The sequence below is a fragment of the Hyaloscypha bicolor genome (assembly GCF_002865645.1).
Source record: "Hyaloscypha bicolor E unplaced genomic scaffold K444scaffold_52, whole genome shotgun sequence".
Taxonomy (NCBI): domain Eukaryota; kingdom Fungi; phylum Ascomycota; class Leotiomycetes; order Helotiales; family Hyaloscyphaceae; genus Hyaloscypha; species Hyaloscypha bicolor.
Window position 1 is genome coordinate 740885 of NW_020194554.1, and position 16906 is coordinate 757790.

Consider the following 16906-nt stretch of genomic DNA (forward strand, 5'->3'; position numbering starts at 1 on the left):
TCCATGGTATTGACCATCCACCACCAACATCAACTAGCTTGCGGAATAGAGAGATTACTGAGTAGAAACGAACACTACTAGTACGGCCGCAAAGCTTTCAAGTTTTTAGCAAGAGCAATTTGGGCTCATCGGGTTTTGACTCACCCAATTGTTCCAATGATTAGTTCGCTTTTCTTAGCACCACAAATCGCTAAGACAAACGATACTAACACTGTAAAGAGGCCCACAAATCCAAATCGAACAGCGGTGCGCTTTTCGTAATGAAGAGCGATAGTAGCTACAACAGTCAGCATTACAGCAAGCAGTAACGAGATCAGCATTGTAGCATTCTCGATCTTCGAGCTAGAGAAGGTAAAGATTGCCTTCTCTTTATTCTTGTAGAGGACAAGACTGTCCTAAAGATAGATATTTTAGAAACACTTCCCATCAAGCTATATGGCGTCATACCAAGAACAAGTACCTTAGGGAGGTTCTTGTAAGCAGCCGCGATAGCCAACTATCTGCGACTGGGTCGAGTGAAACAAAGTCGACGGTATCTTCCTCCGCTCGGTACCACGGCGACTCCAGATCTCCTGCTTGATCCCTGTGTTCTAGGTAGTTTTTGGTACTATCAACAACCGGCTGCTCGCAATTCATCCAGTCTTTAAGCAAGCCAACATGCTCATACGACGGGCAACTGAGGTTGAGCACTTTCTCATATTGAAGGAGGGTTGAGTCTGACCCGATTCTCAGTAAATCCCAAAGATCGTGTTCTCAATATAAGTCTTACAATAATCATTCAGCTTGTGACGGATTGTGCTGACCAGCTGAGTGCGCTCGATAGAGCCCGAGAAGGCTTGCCATGATTTTAAGTCCTCAGGGGTGGTGAGGCTAAGCTTTTTGTCCTCCTGTTGCAGTTGAGATTCAAGGTCCAGAATCTCACTCTGTAGATATAAAAGATTCCTGGTACTAAGACTGCGGAACTTTCTAAAAATTGAGAGAGTTTTGTCTTTGCAGACCAGCCCAGAAAGCTTTGGATAGCCTGGCGGCAATTGAGCGAATGGAACTGGTGGAGGTCGAGGCGACATTCTGACATTACAGATTGCAAAGAAGTATTAAAATGTGCGACTTCTGTCACTTATTTCTAGTCAAAAGCCAGAATAGCGCGAACATCCAATGTCGGTGCAGCAGGGAAATTAGAAATTTAAGTTACACGAAACCAGTGTTTGTGGTGGCGATGACAATTCCCGTGGGGGCGATGACAATTCCTGTGGTGGCAATGCTCAATGCCCACCGCGGACGGTGATACGCTTTCCGCCGACCGTAATTTGTGCAGCAAATCAATACCTGTTGATTTCGACTCCATTTGCATTGATCTCTTGATGTTTGAAACATCTCCTCTCAAAACTTTAGAGTTCGAATGGTGGCTGCTCCAAAGAGGCTTTACCTTGCAATTGTATGAAGCACATGCCTCACATAGCCTCAATATGCAATCTTACCTCTTTCTAATTGGAACATCTCTACAGGCATGTGAAATCCAGTGGTGGGAGTTAGTCCACTAAAGAAAAGTGACGACTGGGAATGGGCTGGAACACATAAAGTGCGCCATCATGCCATCATCTTCTTGCACACCCAACACTTTCATCAACATAAACGCAAATTGCTCTCGCTCACGACTCCACAAGCATTGTATACCTTTTGCCACGTTGAAAAGAGAATATTCATAATGATTCCTTACTTCGAACAATCAACTTTCCACTTTGCCGGGGAGGGAGCAGGTTCAGGGGGTATCTTGGGGGCAATTCTCAATATACTTATTGTGATTTTGAAGCCTCCGACTTTCTAGGTAGGCGAATCATATTCAATGAGTCTTCAAGGTCAATCTCTAAAAATAAAAATAAAGAACAGTTTTCAGCTGGCGATACCAACTTGACGTCTTCCGCACATAGATCGAACATCGAGTTTCAATAAGCCTGCCAAAGATTTTCCCCATATCATGCTTTCGATCCATGGATTCTCCAACAGCCTCAGAAATTCTTCGCGCATAGTATCGCATCCCTAGTCGCTCTCCTTCCAGACGGATAATGGGCATGAAACATTGGAGCTCTGGTGGGAACATCTCGTTCTTTTGGCTGAGCAAGGACTTGTATTGATTCAAAGTTCGAGAGACTGGAATGAACCGTCTTTGCCGCATGCTGGGACAGTAGTTTTGGGAAATGAACTAACTCACTTGAATTCGTCTGATCTAACGGCAATGAATGCTTCTCTTTGTTTTCTTTGGACTGTCCTTCATTCAACATTCAGCCTCCCCATTCTTGTACTCTACAACCCGGAAACAACATCTCGTTTTTCAAGTCTATTGATGCTGGTATTGAAGTATCCATTCTATCATGTTATTCTGAGCTCAAGAAGCCCATACTATCTACAACTGCTTTCCAACCTTGTCAACGCGTCACGTGTACCAAGTCCAGTCACGGGGATGCATTTCAAAATGACACTTTCGCGTTAGACTTTTCGTATCCCTCTACGTTTCCTTGATTTTAGAATATTTAAATTCAAGCCCCTTCAAACATCCCGCAAATTCTAGACAGCGGGACCCTCTCCCTTTATTGAATGCCTATAGGACAAGGGACTTTAAAAAGGTGTTGCCGCTTTGTTAGGTTATCCATCGCGACCCTCTCTCTCAAGCTTTCTCCATCCAATCCAAAACATGAGATCACCCTCTCTTCGTACTGGCCCTTACCCCTCTTTTCATTTTTCTATGACTGGAGCTGGGGCCGGAATTGAAGTCGAAACTCCGCAGATCGCGCCGAGGTCAAGTTAGCGCTGCGGGATTTATATCCCAATCGATATCAGAAAATGCCTCAGCGGGTCCACAACGCTGCCAAGACGACACAGCCATCATGACGAGATGTCATTTGAGGTTGGTATGTCAGCTGAGTAGGCGTTAGTAATAAGGGTCAATAGTTGGGGAGTCCCAATGCTGTCTCGTTGCCAGCTTTCTTCCCTTTCCCGAGTCGTCTGTGCCATTTTGATATCAAACCGAGTCTACGTCAATAGCATTCGGAATGGAGCCGATCACTTGTTTGATGATGGGAGTAGGGCTCGTGTTCAGTTTGATCGTTTTACAGTTTCTCTGACAACAAGAGTTTTTGGAGATCAAGGTATGTTCATTCTTCATTCAAACCAGATCAGTCGTTCACAATGTAATGTACAGAAACTCGAGACAAACTCCGTCGCGGGAATCTACCTGATCTCAGTAGTTGGCAAGGTCTCTCCCTCGAGCTCAGCCTTCTTGCTATAATCGGGCGTTGGGCTGTCACTACCCGAGGTCTCGACGCCGTTAACAACGCCCTCTTCTCTTCCAAGCATATGATGCTCGACATTGATGACGGGACCTGGATGTATTAGCCAAAGGTACTTTTTTTAAGGGTGTAGGTTATGGGTGTGATATACCTTTGAACCATTTACGAGCTGACGCGAACCACCAGATATTCACTAGCGTCATTGGCCCGCCGTACACCACAATGGTCCAGCTGCCAAACCCATTAGCACTGAGAATCCCAGAGGTATTTTAGGGAGCTGGAGGTCTTACTTCATCAACTGGGGTGTAAGATCGGATCCTCTAACTGATGGGAAACAGAGGATTGGCATCATCACGACAATAAACGAGCACGCCATCATTCCAATCGGCTTGCTGAATTTGCCGAGGTGCCATGGTCCACGACGGAAGCGGTCGCCGACAAAGAAGGTCTTGATGAAGATGGGGATTGTGAAGGCAACATAGGCGGCAATGGCCCCGACCGAGAAGATGGCTCCGATGGCCACAGATCCCCCAAAGATCAAGCACAACAAGCAAATTCCGATCGCAGTGTTAAACCAGACAGCATTCACGGGCGTGGACGTGTGCTTGTTGACCCGCTTGATCCAGAAAGACGCAGGGAAACAGCCGTCACGGGCATAGGCGAAAGTGACTCGGGAGGCTGCAACCATACAGCCTTGGCCCATGGAGTAGGCGCAAACAATTGTCAGACCGAGAACTGCGAGGGCGATCTTTTGCGGCATGACCTGGATCAAGTAGGAAGCCCACGGCTGGCCAAGGTCCGACCCGATGACGGATGGAATATCAATCACGGTGTATGCCACCACCAGCTGCAATGCCCATCCTGCCAATCCGCCAACTCCAGCAGTCATCACAATGGCGCGGGGAGACGCAACAGAGGCATTGCTGCATTCCTCGCTCAGGTGAAATGGGGCGTCGTATCCGCTCATGGTCCAGATGATCGCAATGAAGGACATCAGCACGGCAATTCCGTCGGGCCACTCTGTTCCATTCTGAATGGACCAAACTTGTGAGGAAGGGAAGAATTTCGGTGTATCGGCCGCTCCAGTCACAGACGCTGGAATCATGATGATGACAACAAACAAGCCGATCATGTTAAGGGTTGAGCCGAAGGAGTTGTAGCGGGCGATCCACAACGTTGGCATGCTGGAGATGCACGCATGCTGAAGCATGATGAACACCGTGAGGAGAAAAGTCTGGTATTCGGTGGGCACATAGTTGGGGTTCGTGATTGATGCGGCAGCCAAAATCATCGCGGAGAGCGCATAGTTGACAGATGGAGCTCCCGTCACCTGGGTGCACCAATTCGACCACCCAGTGATCCAGGCCGCATATGGGCCCCACCCAGGAGGTGCCAAAACAGCAGAGGCATAATAAAGTCCACCACTGCGCCAAACGTCAGCTGTTTATTCGGAAACCATGCCCACCCACACACTCTCTCGTACCTAGTTGGCATGCTGGAGCACAGTTCAGCCATTCCCATGGCGACACATTGGATGAAAACCCAACTGATCAGCCAACCCCAGACCATTCCTCCGGTTCCAGCATAACCCATTCCAAATACCAGCGTGGATGCGAACGAGGGCAACAATCCCAGAACGGCGAACGAAACACAGAACGTCGTCCAGAGGGAGAACTCTCTCTTGAATTCTTGCTTGTAACCGAGCGCTACCAACGCAGCTTCGTCGGCAGACAAGCCCTCGAAATTGGGGACATCGCCGTCTGGGAGGACCGTTGTGACGGACGGCTTGCGCAGGTCGATGCCGGCATGGCTGGCGCTATGGCTCTGCCTTGGGTGGCTGGTATTGCTCTTGACCTCTTTCAAGTCGGACATCCTGTCGTGTACTCGTGTCGCTGCTCAAACAAAGGTATTTGACGCTGGCGTCGTATGATCCTGCCCTCAACTCGCCGGCGGAACGCTGCATACTTATAAGACAGGGCCGCCAGAACATCGGACCAAACGCCGAGAAGGAAGCTTTATCGTATGCCACCTTGCCTAAGTATCCACCAGGATGTTGGCCTGTCATACGCAGGGTAGCACGGATGCGCGGGCTGATATCTCGCACCAATGCTGTATTGGGCATGTCTAGCCTGGCCCCGAGCCTTGTGTACAGTATCTCCCAAGCTCTTCGTGCCACGGCCCAACTCGACCATTCAGGAGCGCGCATCTCCTCGATCTTCAAGACCTTCAATCTTCCGCGGTCTCACTCACTCCGCACTCTTCGCATGCACTTTCTCTTTCTTCTTAGCATCGACATCTCAATGCAACATCTCTCTCCTCATCTGAATGAAATCTCTGCAGCCATGCCGCACAGCAAAACACCCTCTCGCCCGCTTCCAGGACTCTCTCCTCCGCAGGCCATGACCAGATGCATGGTTTCAAACCGTCAAGCAAGAATCCAGAGCTCCAGGGGCTTATCTCTCGTCTAGAGCGCCACTTCCCCACAGCCATCCAATTACTCACCCTCATCTCAAAAGCCCCATCCAATCAGCGCCGCTCATCCCAAGATGCGCCATCCTTATCGCGCGGCCCCACATTTCCGATTCTTGATGTGTGCTCCACCCGAGGTTGTTTCTCTGCCCTATCAAAATCCTCACCTGGCTCGCGGCTCGCAGCTGTCAACGGACGCCACTTGACACATCTACTCTGTATGTTTTGCCTTCTTCGCGAACCCCTCATTTCTATCCTCAACTTGCCGCGAGGTGAGGATGAAAGGAATCCCTGAGCTCGAACCCCGTGAAGAATCGCTTCCCGCTTCCGCGATAGAGGCGAAGACTCGCTGCCGGCGCCAGCCCGGGACATCTTACGTAAACGCTTGCTTCCCCACAGTTTGGTCGATACAGGACTGTATGTTGGACGTCAGTCTGCTGCGGGCGAGGGTAGAGCTTGTTTCTCGCCTTGCGACGGACGGAGGATGACCAGGGGTGTTCGGCGGGGCCGCTCTTTGCTACTTTCGGGCAAAGATGTGGCCAAGGGATTGATTCTGCTGTCCTTTGTGATTGGCTGGCGACGTTGCTAGGGGCGCGGCGGGCGGCGTTTTGAAGAGCGAACACGTGAGGAGTGGCTGCTTTGGGCAGGTACATGCTATGTTCCGGGACCATGGGTCAGAGGAGATTGGACGATGATGTGTTTCAAGTTTCTATTGTTGGATATGCAGCGGAATTGCTTTGCGTGGTTTCCTTCCTCATTTTTGCAGTTGCAGAGATGTTTGCTTCTCCCTATCTCTAGATTTTCGAGACGAGGCAATCCCGAGCGAGTGCTGATTGATCGAGAAGCCAAGAGGGATCCCGAGCACTTCTATGACGCTCGAGGTCGGATCTTTACCTCCTGGTGCATCGATTTGGAGTGCCTTCTTGCTGTTATACCTTTTGATCCTCGATGTACCGCAGTTATTGCTCAAACCGTTCGAAGAATTGAATTGCTGGGAGGTTGCTATTTCTCTGACCATTTCTCACATCTTCCAAGCCGTTTGCATGGCGAGTGATGCCCAAAATTCCCCAACGATGCCAAGTAGAAGTTAGTCTTTCTTGTTTGAAGAGGTTCTGCGTATTCGTTCGTAGGGCTCGGGGCAGTGCAAAGTTCATCCGACGCGTTGGGTGTTCAATTACTCTAGAGCAAACAATAAGATTCACATATCAGGGGATAAAAGACGAGGATGACAGCCTACAACTTCTATGGCTCTTTTGAAATTTCAGTCCTCCATTCTTCGCATAATGTGACATTGCCGAGCCTATCTCCAATTTAGTGTCCATGTCGAAGAATGGAGCTGAGGCCCTACCGTTCCTTCTTGCCATCAAATTATCACCAATTCCGTCAGTTGAATCTGACCTTCCTCAGCTTCCTGCATCCCCTCGCCGTTCATATACCCATCAATATACGAATCTCCAAGTACCTTAAAGCAAGTGCGAACCCCGATACCTTCCATACGCTTGAGCACTGTAGTGTTGCCCAAACAAAACACAATCCTTGCGACCCAACAACTGCCTCGTGGTAGGCAGACCCCTGCAAACCGTTGTCACAGATAAAAAAACCCCAGCGGAGTTTTACAATCGTATTCAAATCTAGCAGCACCCCTTTACCCAATGTTCCCATCCCGTTCGGACCTGATGTTTGAACGAGCCCGTTCGAACGTCGATTGCCGGAGGAGTTCCAGGTTAGCCGCTTTTAAAATTGCAATCCCTTATAGAGTCAACATTCCAATTATATTACAGAACTATTTTCAAATTAAAGATTAAAAATATTCCGTTGAAAGATTCGCCTTTTATCACAAACCCTCTCATCCTTCCTGAACTCCATCTCTCCTCTTCCGACACCTGCTACCCCAGAAGCTCCAACTTAAAGATTAAAAATATTCCGTTGAAAAATTCGCCTTTTAACACAAACACTCTCATCTCCTTCCTGAACTCCATCTCTCTTCCGCATCTGCTACCCCAAAAGCTACAACACGCCAATCACTACGCAACGACGACTGAAGCAGCGTCCGCATAACAGCTGCTCTGCACGAACGCAGGGAAAGCATCTCGATTCACGTCCGAAATCGAGCCCGCACACTGAGCATAGAGCTCAATACCCCAGCAGCCCGCCGGCGTATCCGCATATCTATTAGTCGCCTCAACCACAATCGCGCTGCCGCCCTCGACAGGGACATCCGGACAAGCCCAAAAGGCATCAGTGACATAGTTACTCGTGATGAGTGTGCCAGCCGGCACGTCCAGCCCGTCTGTGCCGACGCCGGCGTCGAATTGCACGGTTCCCCTCGCGGCGCCGGGGTTCGGGGAGTTGGGGTCGTGGGACATGGCGAGCACGAGGGAATAGGGTGGGGTGGATGTTGTGCCGGCGAGGAAGCCGGCCGTTATGTAGCCGCCGTCGCTGTGTGGGGCGTCGGTGCCGTTCCGGAAGTAGCCCGGGAGGGAGAGGTCGAGGGGGGCTGTGGATGGGTCGACTAGGGTCGCGAGGTTCTGGCCGGCGCCCGAGTGGACGGGCGTGAAGAGCCAGTTGTTGATGTCTGGGAGCGCGCCGGGGTTGGGGTTGGAGCCTTTGGTCTTGGCGATGAATTGGACCGTGTCGGCGAGAGAGAGGAGATCTTGTCGCACTTGGTTGAGCGGTGCGGCGAAAACGCTGGTTGAGAGTGCGAGGGTCAGGGCGGAGAAGACGATAGGGGAATGCATGGTGTAATTGAATGGTAGTTTTGAAAGTTGATGTGATGAGTTTTTGGATTGATCTGCTGAGTGAGGTGAATGCGTTGATGGCCATCTTCTTATATACTTGTGCCATCTCGTGTCGCTTGATAAACTTTTACGATCACGCAGTCCAACTAAAACCTATAGCACCCAGGCTGTAATGATGCGGCGCATACCAGCACACTTTCTAAACGAGTTAGTTCTCCGCTGGTCTCTTGTATCACGTTACAGATAACACAGCCGTTTGCCCCCTCGTGTCTGTAGTCAGGCTGACCGGATAATAAAGCAGTACTCGTATTGTGCCACAATATAACACAAGCTAACCGGTAAGCAACGTAGTAGCAGCCTTGCGGCTTTGGGGCTTCGCCGCCAACAATGCAAGGGTGCTGCCAGCAAACTTTATATTGACGTACATAAAAAGCCCATTGGATACGAGGTTGGTGCTGACGGCGGGAAGACTGAGGCAGTGAAGGTGCGTGACAGGGTCAGATGTGTCGTATTTACGAACTAGCCTCAGGATATTAACTGCGGCTCGCTATTTCTCAGGTACTTTCAACGCCTTTTTTGCCCCCATTTAGATACTATTATTATTTGTTACATATTACCAAATATGGCTCACATCGGCTTAAGTTAGTATTCTATTTACACCGATTACGTATGCAAGAGGCTACTGTAACACGAACATCTAGTCGGTGTCACGTTGTACTATTCTTCGAAAGAAAAAAAATGCAACATTTTCAGCGTTCGCCCAACCAATCACAGCCATTTAGCGATCAAGATTCGGTAAGAAAAGGAGTCAAATTCAGCCACTTTTATGAAATATATTCTAACAAGAGCCTTTATCACACAAAAAGAAGTCGCAATGCTCGCACCGAAATCTCGACAAGTGATAACTGAAAAGACGACACTGATTAGCTTCAATTTAGCCCAATGCAACTTTTTTTTTGGTGGTCGATCACCCCACCTGATCCTTTTGTGAGAGGCCAGACCCTGAACAGCTCAAAGGCACGTCATACTTTCGTACAACTGAATGCAATGGCGTCATTCGTCCCTTGTGCTGCCATAAGCCGAAATGTAAAACTACCTCACTATATGCCTAGTTCGCTGACCAAGAAGGTCCAAAACGGAGTCCCAAAATAACCGTTGAACAATTTTCAATTTGAGCCAGCGACAGAGAACTCGCTGCATAGCTCAAGCTGACTCACCCGCTACTCACGCTATAACAGCAACATCTCAGGACACAGACGGGAGGTTGAAATGCTCATGTCGAGATTCCGATGTGGGATACGTGTACAGTCGGTCCGATCCAAAAGCGACAAAACGGTCGCCTTTTTGTATCCATAATAACTTTTTAACCCCAACCCCAATTAATTAATACTAAGTAATGTAATTATAGAAAAGAACCAGGCGAATGAAATTTATTAATCAGATTGTTAATGAGATTTGCGGTTAATTAGTAATCGAGGTTTAAAGTGCACGGACGTTTTTTACTTTTTTATTTATTTTTGACTATACAAAACGCGAAAATATTTCACGAAAGTCACGTGTACCTAAGTAAATAGTAAATTAAACTTAGACTTAAAAGGCCTTATAAGGCCCCTTAAGCTTCTATAAGCTTAGTATATATAGTAAGAGCTTAAGCTTTGGAGAGTTATTAGTAAAGAAAGTATAAAGTATAAAAAGTTCATGATTTTAATCACGTGCAACCTCGTATATTATACGAGGTGTAATTTTTTACTTCTACAAAACGCGAAAATTTCTATGCGAGCTCGTATAAAAATGATCACGTGCTTTGTAACTCCCGCAATATTAAAGGTATTAAAAATCGGAGACCAGGGAATTAATTACTATAAGATATACGATAATTCCGATTAATATGATTTACATTACTTAGTATTTTGGTAGACTTTTTTCATTTTGTCGCTTTTGGATCGGATCGACTGTATCAAGGCGTGCAAATCGCAATCAGTGCGTGAGATCTCAGCGATTTCATTGCTGGCGGGTTATAACTTGAGTCTGTTCGCCTGGTTTTTAGGAAGTAATTTTCCTCAGAAAATATAGGTGTATGCCCCAAGTTCCCGTGGTATTTTGTTCAGCATCGATCAAGATATAAAGCATATTGCGTCGATGCAGATTGGTCGTACAGGACAGTACTCCAGATCCGGGCTGTCTTTAGTTCTCGAGGTGCTGCCGCCAGAGTCTCGGGGACTCCATACAAAGAGCATTCTCGAGATATGTTGCGATATCCACTTCCGTTGCCCCAAGGGTAAGACAGGGCTTGGAAAGGCGGGGCATTGTCCAACGACACTATTTTGATCTAGCACCTGATTCAACCTCCGGGGTTGATAGATTCTATCTTCAAAAGCCGAATCTAGTTTTTCTGCGGATCAAACGGCTTGTACCTGTAGTGAGAAGGAATGAATGGTCTATCGTTCGTGATTCGTACAAGCAAGGCTATGGGCTCTTGGTGGTGCCATTCTGGCCAAATCCGGCGCATAGCGACTCAGTCCTCGCCACCTACTTTCATCTCGTGTCATATTGTATACCTTTCCGTATCGTCACATGTTGCAAAGAACGAATTTGGTGCTTAATGACAGCATTAGAGAGAGCGAAGATGCGTAAATGAGACAGAGAGTGTACTTTCGGGACAAAGCTTCGAAATACATGGACATAGCCATTGCACCGCCATGGCCGACAAAAATAACTTACCACGGTCTTACTGTAATGGCAGAAGTTGCCAGTGAAAACATATCAGAAACTTTTTTGGAAGAGGTATCCTATGAAAACCGCCTATAGTAGTAGTAAGCTAGTGGCAAGAGTCTGGTTTACAAAAAGCGATAACCAGCTGGAGCTAAGTGCCTATTTATGGTCTTCCTATAACTATCCCTAACTACCATGGGGCCCGGGAAAAGTGCTGCTTGATAATTTTCAGTATTAACTCTTGGTAGTAGATCTGATGTTGCTTATCGAATGTTGGAAAAGACGACCTGGGTGTCAGGGTGCTGAGATTGAATCGAGGACGGAGTTCCCTGTCCGCTGCTATAAGGTCAATTGGCGCCGGCGTCGAGCCAGGCCATTTGCTGTGCGGCGCCGTTCCAGATACTCATTGCCAGTACCACTACGAGATTTAGAGTCAGTAACTGACAGTCTTACCGAGAAATTTGGGGAGATTTCGAGGACGTCGCTTACTCCCAGTCTTCAGACCCTGTCCCATACCGGTCATACCACCCGTCGAGCCTTCGGAGCCACAACTCAAAATCGTCCCGCCGCCGCTGATTTGACGCCTATTCTGAATGTACTTGCGCGTTATCTGTGACAGCTTCCCCCCGTTGGCTGCGAATTGTGTCACAACGGTGAACACCTTGCTCATGTCGACCGTCTTGCCGGCCCCCAGAAGTTCTTCTGCCCGCTCGCGTACGGGTTGTACCCGCAGCGACCCTTGTCGCAGGTATTTACCTTGCACCGATGGGGCGTCATGGCCGTCGCCTGCGAGTCGGCCTCGAGGATGTCCATCTCGTTGCAGCAATAGCCCTGGCACTGCGTGTCGCAGTAACCGCTGCCAGCCGTCGCGTTGCTCTTGCCGTCGGGCTCCATCGACGACAGATAGAAGGCGCCGTTCTCCCGGCAAAGGAGCGTCGAGAGGTCGACATCCACGGAGAGCTCCCCGTTGAGAAGGTTCATCATGGCGTACTTGCCATCATCGCCTAGGAGGTAGACGCGTGGGGATGCATTGGTTCCTTGGATGTAGTGATACATGGTCAGGACGTTTCCTGAGGTAGAAACTCCCATCGCTGTGTAGTCAGCCGCCGTCCTCGAGCCAGCAGCACCCTTGGCCATTTTCGAGTCCGGCCCGTCGAGTACGACTGAGGTGTTCTGCTGCACGTAGCCTGCTGAGGCAGTGCATGTCCATGTCGGCAGCAAAGGATGGTCCTCGGCGCTTTTGGTAAAGGGTATGATGGCCAGCAGTGAGGCTACCAGGCTGATGAACGAGAGTTTGAAAGATATGCTTTTTGAGTTGCTCAAGATCTCAGGAATCTGATGATAAAGTTAGGACAGCGCAGAGCAGGAGGGAGGTCTTACACGCTTGTATTCGTTGATTGCTTTTGATCCATCACCACCTCCGATATAGACAATATATATATATTCGCTTTCAATGATCATCTATTTAGGCCTGATATAGCCGCTGTACCCCGGCCCGCCAGCCTGAAACTATTCATTTCAGTGAATCCGAGGTGTGCGGGGAGATTGCAATTTAATACCCGGTTGAGAGTAAGGGCCAGCCATACCAGTTCGGGAGCGGAGCGAGGCATATATCGTGATTGTTGAGGCTAAGGAATGGTGGTTGGAAGAACCTTTAGGAGCCGGTTTTATGTAAGGTACAATTCAGGGGTAAAATTAAGCCGAATTAGGACGCCCAGAACTGCTATTCAATCGACAAGCCAATCCCATATTTATGGGATTAATAGCCATGGTCCACATGGCCATTAGGCCGAGACATATAAATGCGGTCCCCGACGCAGGGTTAGGTGTGCCCGTAAGTTTTGGGGGCTGGGAAGAAAAGGTCGTGCTCAAAGGCACCGTATACTCCCGCTACCTGACTCCATTGTCCCATCAGGAGATCAGACTCGGTCCTAGATAAACATAGATATTCCCATCGACGAGCAATCCGCGATCAATATCCGAATTCCAACACCAGCAAGCTGGTACAAGCCATCCCAAGGTTTTCCAAGAACATATGGTAAAAGTTATTCCACGGCCGCCAGTACCTGAGCTACAGGTCAAGCGACTCCGTATGCTTGTCTGTCACAACTCGCAAGGCATAAACTCGAGGCCTTCCATCTTCTTCACTGGTGTTGGTCGTGGAAGCGTAGCCAAGGCTGTCGAAGGAACCGGTTCCCGCAACAAGGTCGGGTTGCACCTGCGAGTCCACGAACTCTCTGAGTCTTCAGTACTGTACCTCTGCCATAAGATGAAGGGTAGACTTGGTTTTCTTTCGATCATCATCCAATGGGAGCATGGAATTCGTGTTAACATCCGACGGGCGCCCCACTCTTATGATGAGGAGTTGGACCTTCCTCTAATTTTGAGCTGACTGATAATCCTGTTTAGAGGAAGCTCGAGTCTTCTTGGCGTTGCAAGGGAGGATTTGCTGCGGTAGATAGCGTCTCCTTCTTTGGAGACAGTTTCCCTGCTCAATCCTCTCCTCCCGGTTGGTTTTAGCGGCTTTCGTGATACACAATCTTAGAGACTTCTAAGCTTTCATCAGGAAATTTGATATCTCCCACCAATTCCGACACCTTCGTCAATGAATCTCAAACGTTTCCAAGACGGGTTCTCCGTTTCTCAATCCAACCATCGCCTCTCCATTCATGAACTCATCAATATACGCCTCTCCAATCAACACATAATGCCCCCTTTCCCTTCTCAAAATAACAGGAGATCTGCACCCAAGCAGCACACAAACAATATCTCCCTTCGCTGCAGTCCACGGCGCAAGGCCGACGAAACCAGAGCGAGAAAGGAACAACCGCCGTTGATTCATCATCTGCCCCGCCTCCAGCACCACACTCAGCCTCTCCTTCTCCCCCTCCTCCACATCCTCAACCCCAACCTCCTCCTCATCTACCAAACTCGCCACGGAGCTCGCCATCGTGCTGCTCCTGCTCGGCGGATCCAATCGCAACATATCACTATCACTCAACAACTGATCACTCAACGCGAATATCGCTTCCAGTTTCCCCGCATATTCATCTTCGGAGCTGAAAGACCAGGAACCGCAGGATATTGCCCGCGCAAAGCGCACTTGCGAGGAAAGAGAGTTGGAGAACGAGGCGACGAATGTATTCCACCAGTCGTGGAAGACCTCTAACAAGGGCACCACTTCGGACGGTGGACCACGCTTTTTGTAGGGCATGCCAACCGTACGGATCGTGTCTAGGACTATGCCTTTTGTTCTGAGGACGTAGCCGTTGTGGAGGAACTGGAATGAGGCAGGTGTGGTGCCGGAGGCGGTGAATGGGGGAACCTGGTGATGTAGTCCAATGACGAGGGCTCCTGATGAAGTGGGGGGCCGCGTCCAGTCTGTTACCCAGCTCGGGAGGGAAAATTGGTCGATGTCGTGCTGCTTGACGCAGATTACGTCGAGCTTTTGAGAGGTGGAGATGATATGGCGGGCAGTGTGGGTGTATATCTCTTTCATTGAGAGGGAATAGTCTATCTTCCCGAAGGTATGTCGGGAGCTGGAGATTCCCACTAAAGCGTACACTTTGTCTTTCGGATCGGTGGATTTCTTGCTTTTGTGTGAAAGGAGGAGTTCGAGTAGCGGTGGGGCGGAGAGGTGTGGTGAGTAGCGGGACAGTTGCAAACCTCGTGGTCCGCCGTGCGTCAGTGTGCGGATGTAGGAGGGGTGGGTATAGAATAAGGAGCGCAGTTGAGAGTCTACTCTCTTGAGGATGTCGCAGACGCTGTCGAGTGTTGTCCATGGTATTGCGTCCCCGCCACAATACACCATTGCGCTCTTCGCACAGCTCACTTCTTGGATGACCCAAATGCGCCACCAATACTGCCTTCTAAACAAATTAACCAGATATTCAAGATGTTCTTTAGCTTCCGGTCTGTCCAGCAAAGCCATAACTTCTTCTCTTGACTGACAAGAATTGAGATCACGTGCCATTTGGATCGCGGTCTCACTCCCGTTATTCTGCAGCCCAAGCCAGACAGCTACACTAGCAGCATGCTGATAAATTGCCCTCATATTTGCCGTCTGAATATTTCTTTCCGGAATGTCTTCTTGGTTGATGCAGATGGCATCGATCCACACCACCAAGTCCTCCACCTCTTCCCCACCTTCTGGCCGCAGGCGCAGCAACGCACGCCGTAAATTCTTCGTCACGGAGACCACGTCTGAATCAACTAGAACAGGAGAACAGCCAAAAGTATCCCCCCAGGCGTAGGAGAGCGCTACATAAGGGGGTGCCTCCTCGAGTGTGGTGTGGAAGAGTCTACAGCGGATGGGCCAGGAAGAATCTGGTGCGGGCCGGAGGCGGAGAAGCCGGACGGAGTTTCTTGAGGCGTCTAGGGGAGTGTATTTATATTTCTGGTACGTGTTTGCCCAGTCGTTGAGTGAATTCTGTCTTGATGAGTCCTTGGGCATCGTGGGGTACTGGATGATGGTGAAGTTGCGGGTGTGGACAGGTCGCGGGTAAAGTTGGAAATGCGACGAGTGGCCTCGGTGGTGCTCGAATGGGAATTTGGTGCTTGCCAAACTCGAAGGCCATGTATTTGAAACCCGGAAACGCATTGATTGAATTTCAAAGCCATTGATGTCGAACTTGAATGAATACTTTTAGTACTTTGTCAAAGATGTTTTGTTGCGGTCGGACGTTTGACGTAAGCGCCCTGACCCACGTGATTATCAGGAGTCGTCCCCAAGGAAAGGGGTATTCGTTTACATGCTAAGGTGTTTGTACTTTCTGAGGAACTGCTCTGATATCGCCGTCAGAAAATCCTCGTGAAAAGGCTTCATGACCAGAACTTACTATCCCCCCCCCAGTCCAAAGCGCCATCACGAGATTAGTAACGCCACCCCAAAACCTCGTTTATATCCCCAACATAGGAAACCTCAGGTGCTTTAGAGAGTCTCTATTCGCTATCGACCCTTGATAGGGCCCGTGCAGGCGTGGTGTTATCAATATCGTGATCGCGCTTTGGACTAGGGGGGGATAGTAACACCTGTGAGATTTGGGTTTGATTTGAGAAGGTTACATTATTGGATACGAAGCTTCGCATGCCAAACCACAGGGAAGTTAAAAAAACGACACTCCGTGAATTGGCTCGTCCAGAACGTTTTCGCTACTCTTATATAGCTAGAGCTTCAGGCCTCCCAAACAGTGTATGGTTACGAGCCCGGCCTCAGAAGTCTGTGTTTTTAGCGCTTTTCGCTAAGAAATGAACGCTATAACCATTTTTGACACTTTTATTTTATATCTAAAATTGGATCGCAAAGCCTTCTAAACTCATTCTAGCTTCTTTTATTACGTTTGCTTGAACTATATAAGAATTTAATAAATAGTGGTTGAGAAACTATAAAGTAAAGTAGGAGACTCTGCTTTTGCGATGCCTGGAAACCTCGCTAAAAACACAGACTTATGAGGCCGGGCTCGTTAGGACACTTCTTGATTCAGGGGTCTTTCGTTTCGCCAAGCGAGCAGGGGCTGGATGCAAGCTGTCTGATGAGGGGAAGTCATCGAGAACGTCCTTCCAAAAGTTAAACCAAAAGCAAGAACTTGAAAGGAAAGAGAGGGTAATGTGAGACTTCAAGAGAGTTCGCTCCTTCTTCTTTTGGAATGACTCGCTCCGGCTGTAGCCTTTCTTCACTTTCACCCCGAAAGGTATAATTTTCTC

The 16906-nt window shown here is 48.9% G+C and overlaps 5 protein-coding genes across 5 annotated transcripts; all 5 read right to left on the reverse strand.

The window, feature by feature from the left end:
* Positions 1 to 441: 441 nt before the first annotated feature.
* K444DRAFT_661264 (uncharacterized protein) lies at positions 442 to 1067 on the reverse strand (the record flags this gene model as incomplete). The annotated part of the gene is made up of 2 exons (XM_024886562.1): positions 442 to 716; positions 770 to 1067. The coding sequence occupies 2 exons, from the start codon at positions 1065 to 1067 to the stop codon at positions 442 to 444; spliced, it is 573 nt and encodes a 190-aa protein (XP_024740126.1).
* A 2014-nt stretch (positions 1068 to 3081) lies between these two features.
* K444DRAFT_610066 (amino acid transporter) lies at positions 3082 to 5266 on the reverse strand. Its single transcript, XM_024879676.1, has 4 exons — positions 4768 to 5266; positions 3575 to 4708; positions 3436 to 3515; positions 3082 to 3377 (listed from the first exon to the last, which is right to left on the reverse strand). The coding sequence occupies exons 1-4, from the start codon at positions 5154 to 5156 to the stop codon at positions 3226 to 3228; spliced, it is 1755 nt and encodes a 584-aa protein (XP_024740127.1). The 5' UTR covers positions 5157 to 5266; the 3' UTR covers positions 3082 to 3225.
* Positions 5267 to 7547: 2281 nt separating this feature from the next.
* K444DRAFT_330037 (uncharacterized protein) lies at positions 7548 to 8629 on the reverse strand. Its single transcript, XM_024871951.1, has one exon. The coding sequence runs from the start codon at positions 8489 to 8491 to the stop codon at positions 7778 to 7780; it is 714 nt and encodes a 237-aa protein (XP_024740128.1). The 5' UTR covers positions 8492 to 8629; the 3' UTR covers positions 7548 to 7777.
* A 2840-nt stretch (positions 8630 to 11469) lies between these two features.
* On the reverse strand, positions 11470 to 12813 carry K444DRAFT_716176 (glycoside hydrolase family 7 protein). The gene is made up of 3 exons (XM_024888378.1): positions 12588 to 12813; positions 11693 to 12538; positions 11470 to 11621 (listed from the first exon to the last, which is right to left on the reverse strand). The coding sequence occupies exon 2, from the start codon at positions 12338 to 12340 to the stop codon at positions 11870 to 11872; it is 471 nt and encodes a 156-aa protein (XP_024740129.1). The 5' UTR covers positions 12341 to 12538; positions 12588 to 12813; the 3' UTR covers positions 11470 to 11621; positions 11693 to 11869.
* A 992-nt stretch (positions 12814 to 13805) lies between these two features.
* On the reverse strand, positions 13806 to 15257 carry K444DRAFT_523330 (uncharacterized protein; the record flags this gene model as incomplete). The annotated part of the gene is made up of 2 exons (XM_024874278.1): positions 13806 to 14084; positions 14142 to 15257. 2 exons carry the CDS (start codon positions 15255 to 15257, stop codon positions 13806 to 13808), a joined length of 1395 nt encoding a protein of 464 aa, XP_024740130.1.
* Between the last annotated feature and the right edge of the window lie 1649 nt (positions 15258 to 16906).

Coding starts and splice junctions, on each gene's coding strand:
- K444DRAFT_610066 (XM_024879676.1), bottom strand. CDS start 5,156: ATGTCCGACTTGAAAGAGGTCAAGAGCAATACCAGCCACCCAAGGCAG. Junction 3,516..3,574: donor CTTACACCCCAGTTGATGAA/GTAAGACCTCCA, acceptor TGGGTTTGGCAG/CTGGACCATTGTGGTGTACG. Junction 3,378..3,435: donor AGCTCGTAAATGGTTCAAAG/GTATATCACACC, acceptor TAATACATCCAG/GTCCCGTCATCAATGTCGAG.
- K444DRAFT_330037 (XM_024871951.1), bottom strand. CDS start 8,491: ATGCATTCCCCTATCGTCTTCTCCGCCCTGACCCTCGCACTCTCAACC.
- K444DRAFT_716176 (XM_024888378.1), bottom strand. CDS start 12,340: ATGGCCAAGGGTGCTGCTGGCTCGAGGACGGCGGCTGACTACACAGCG.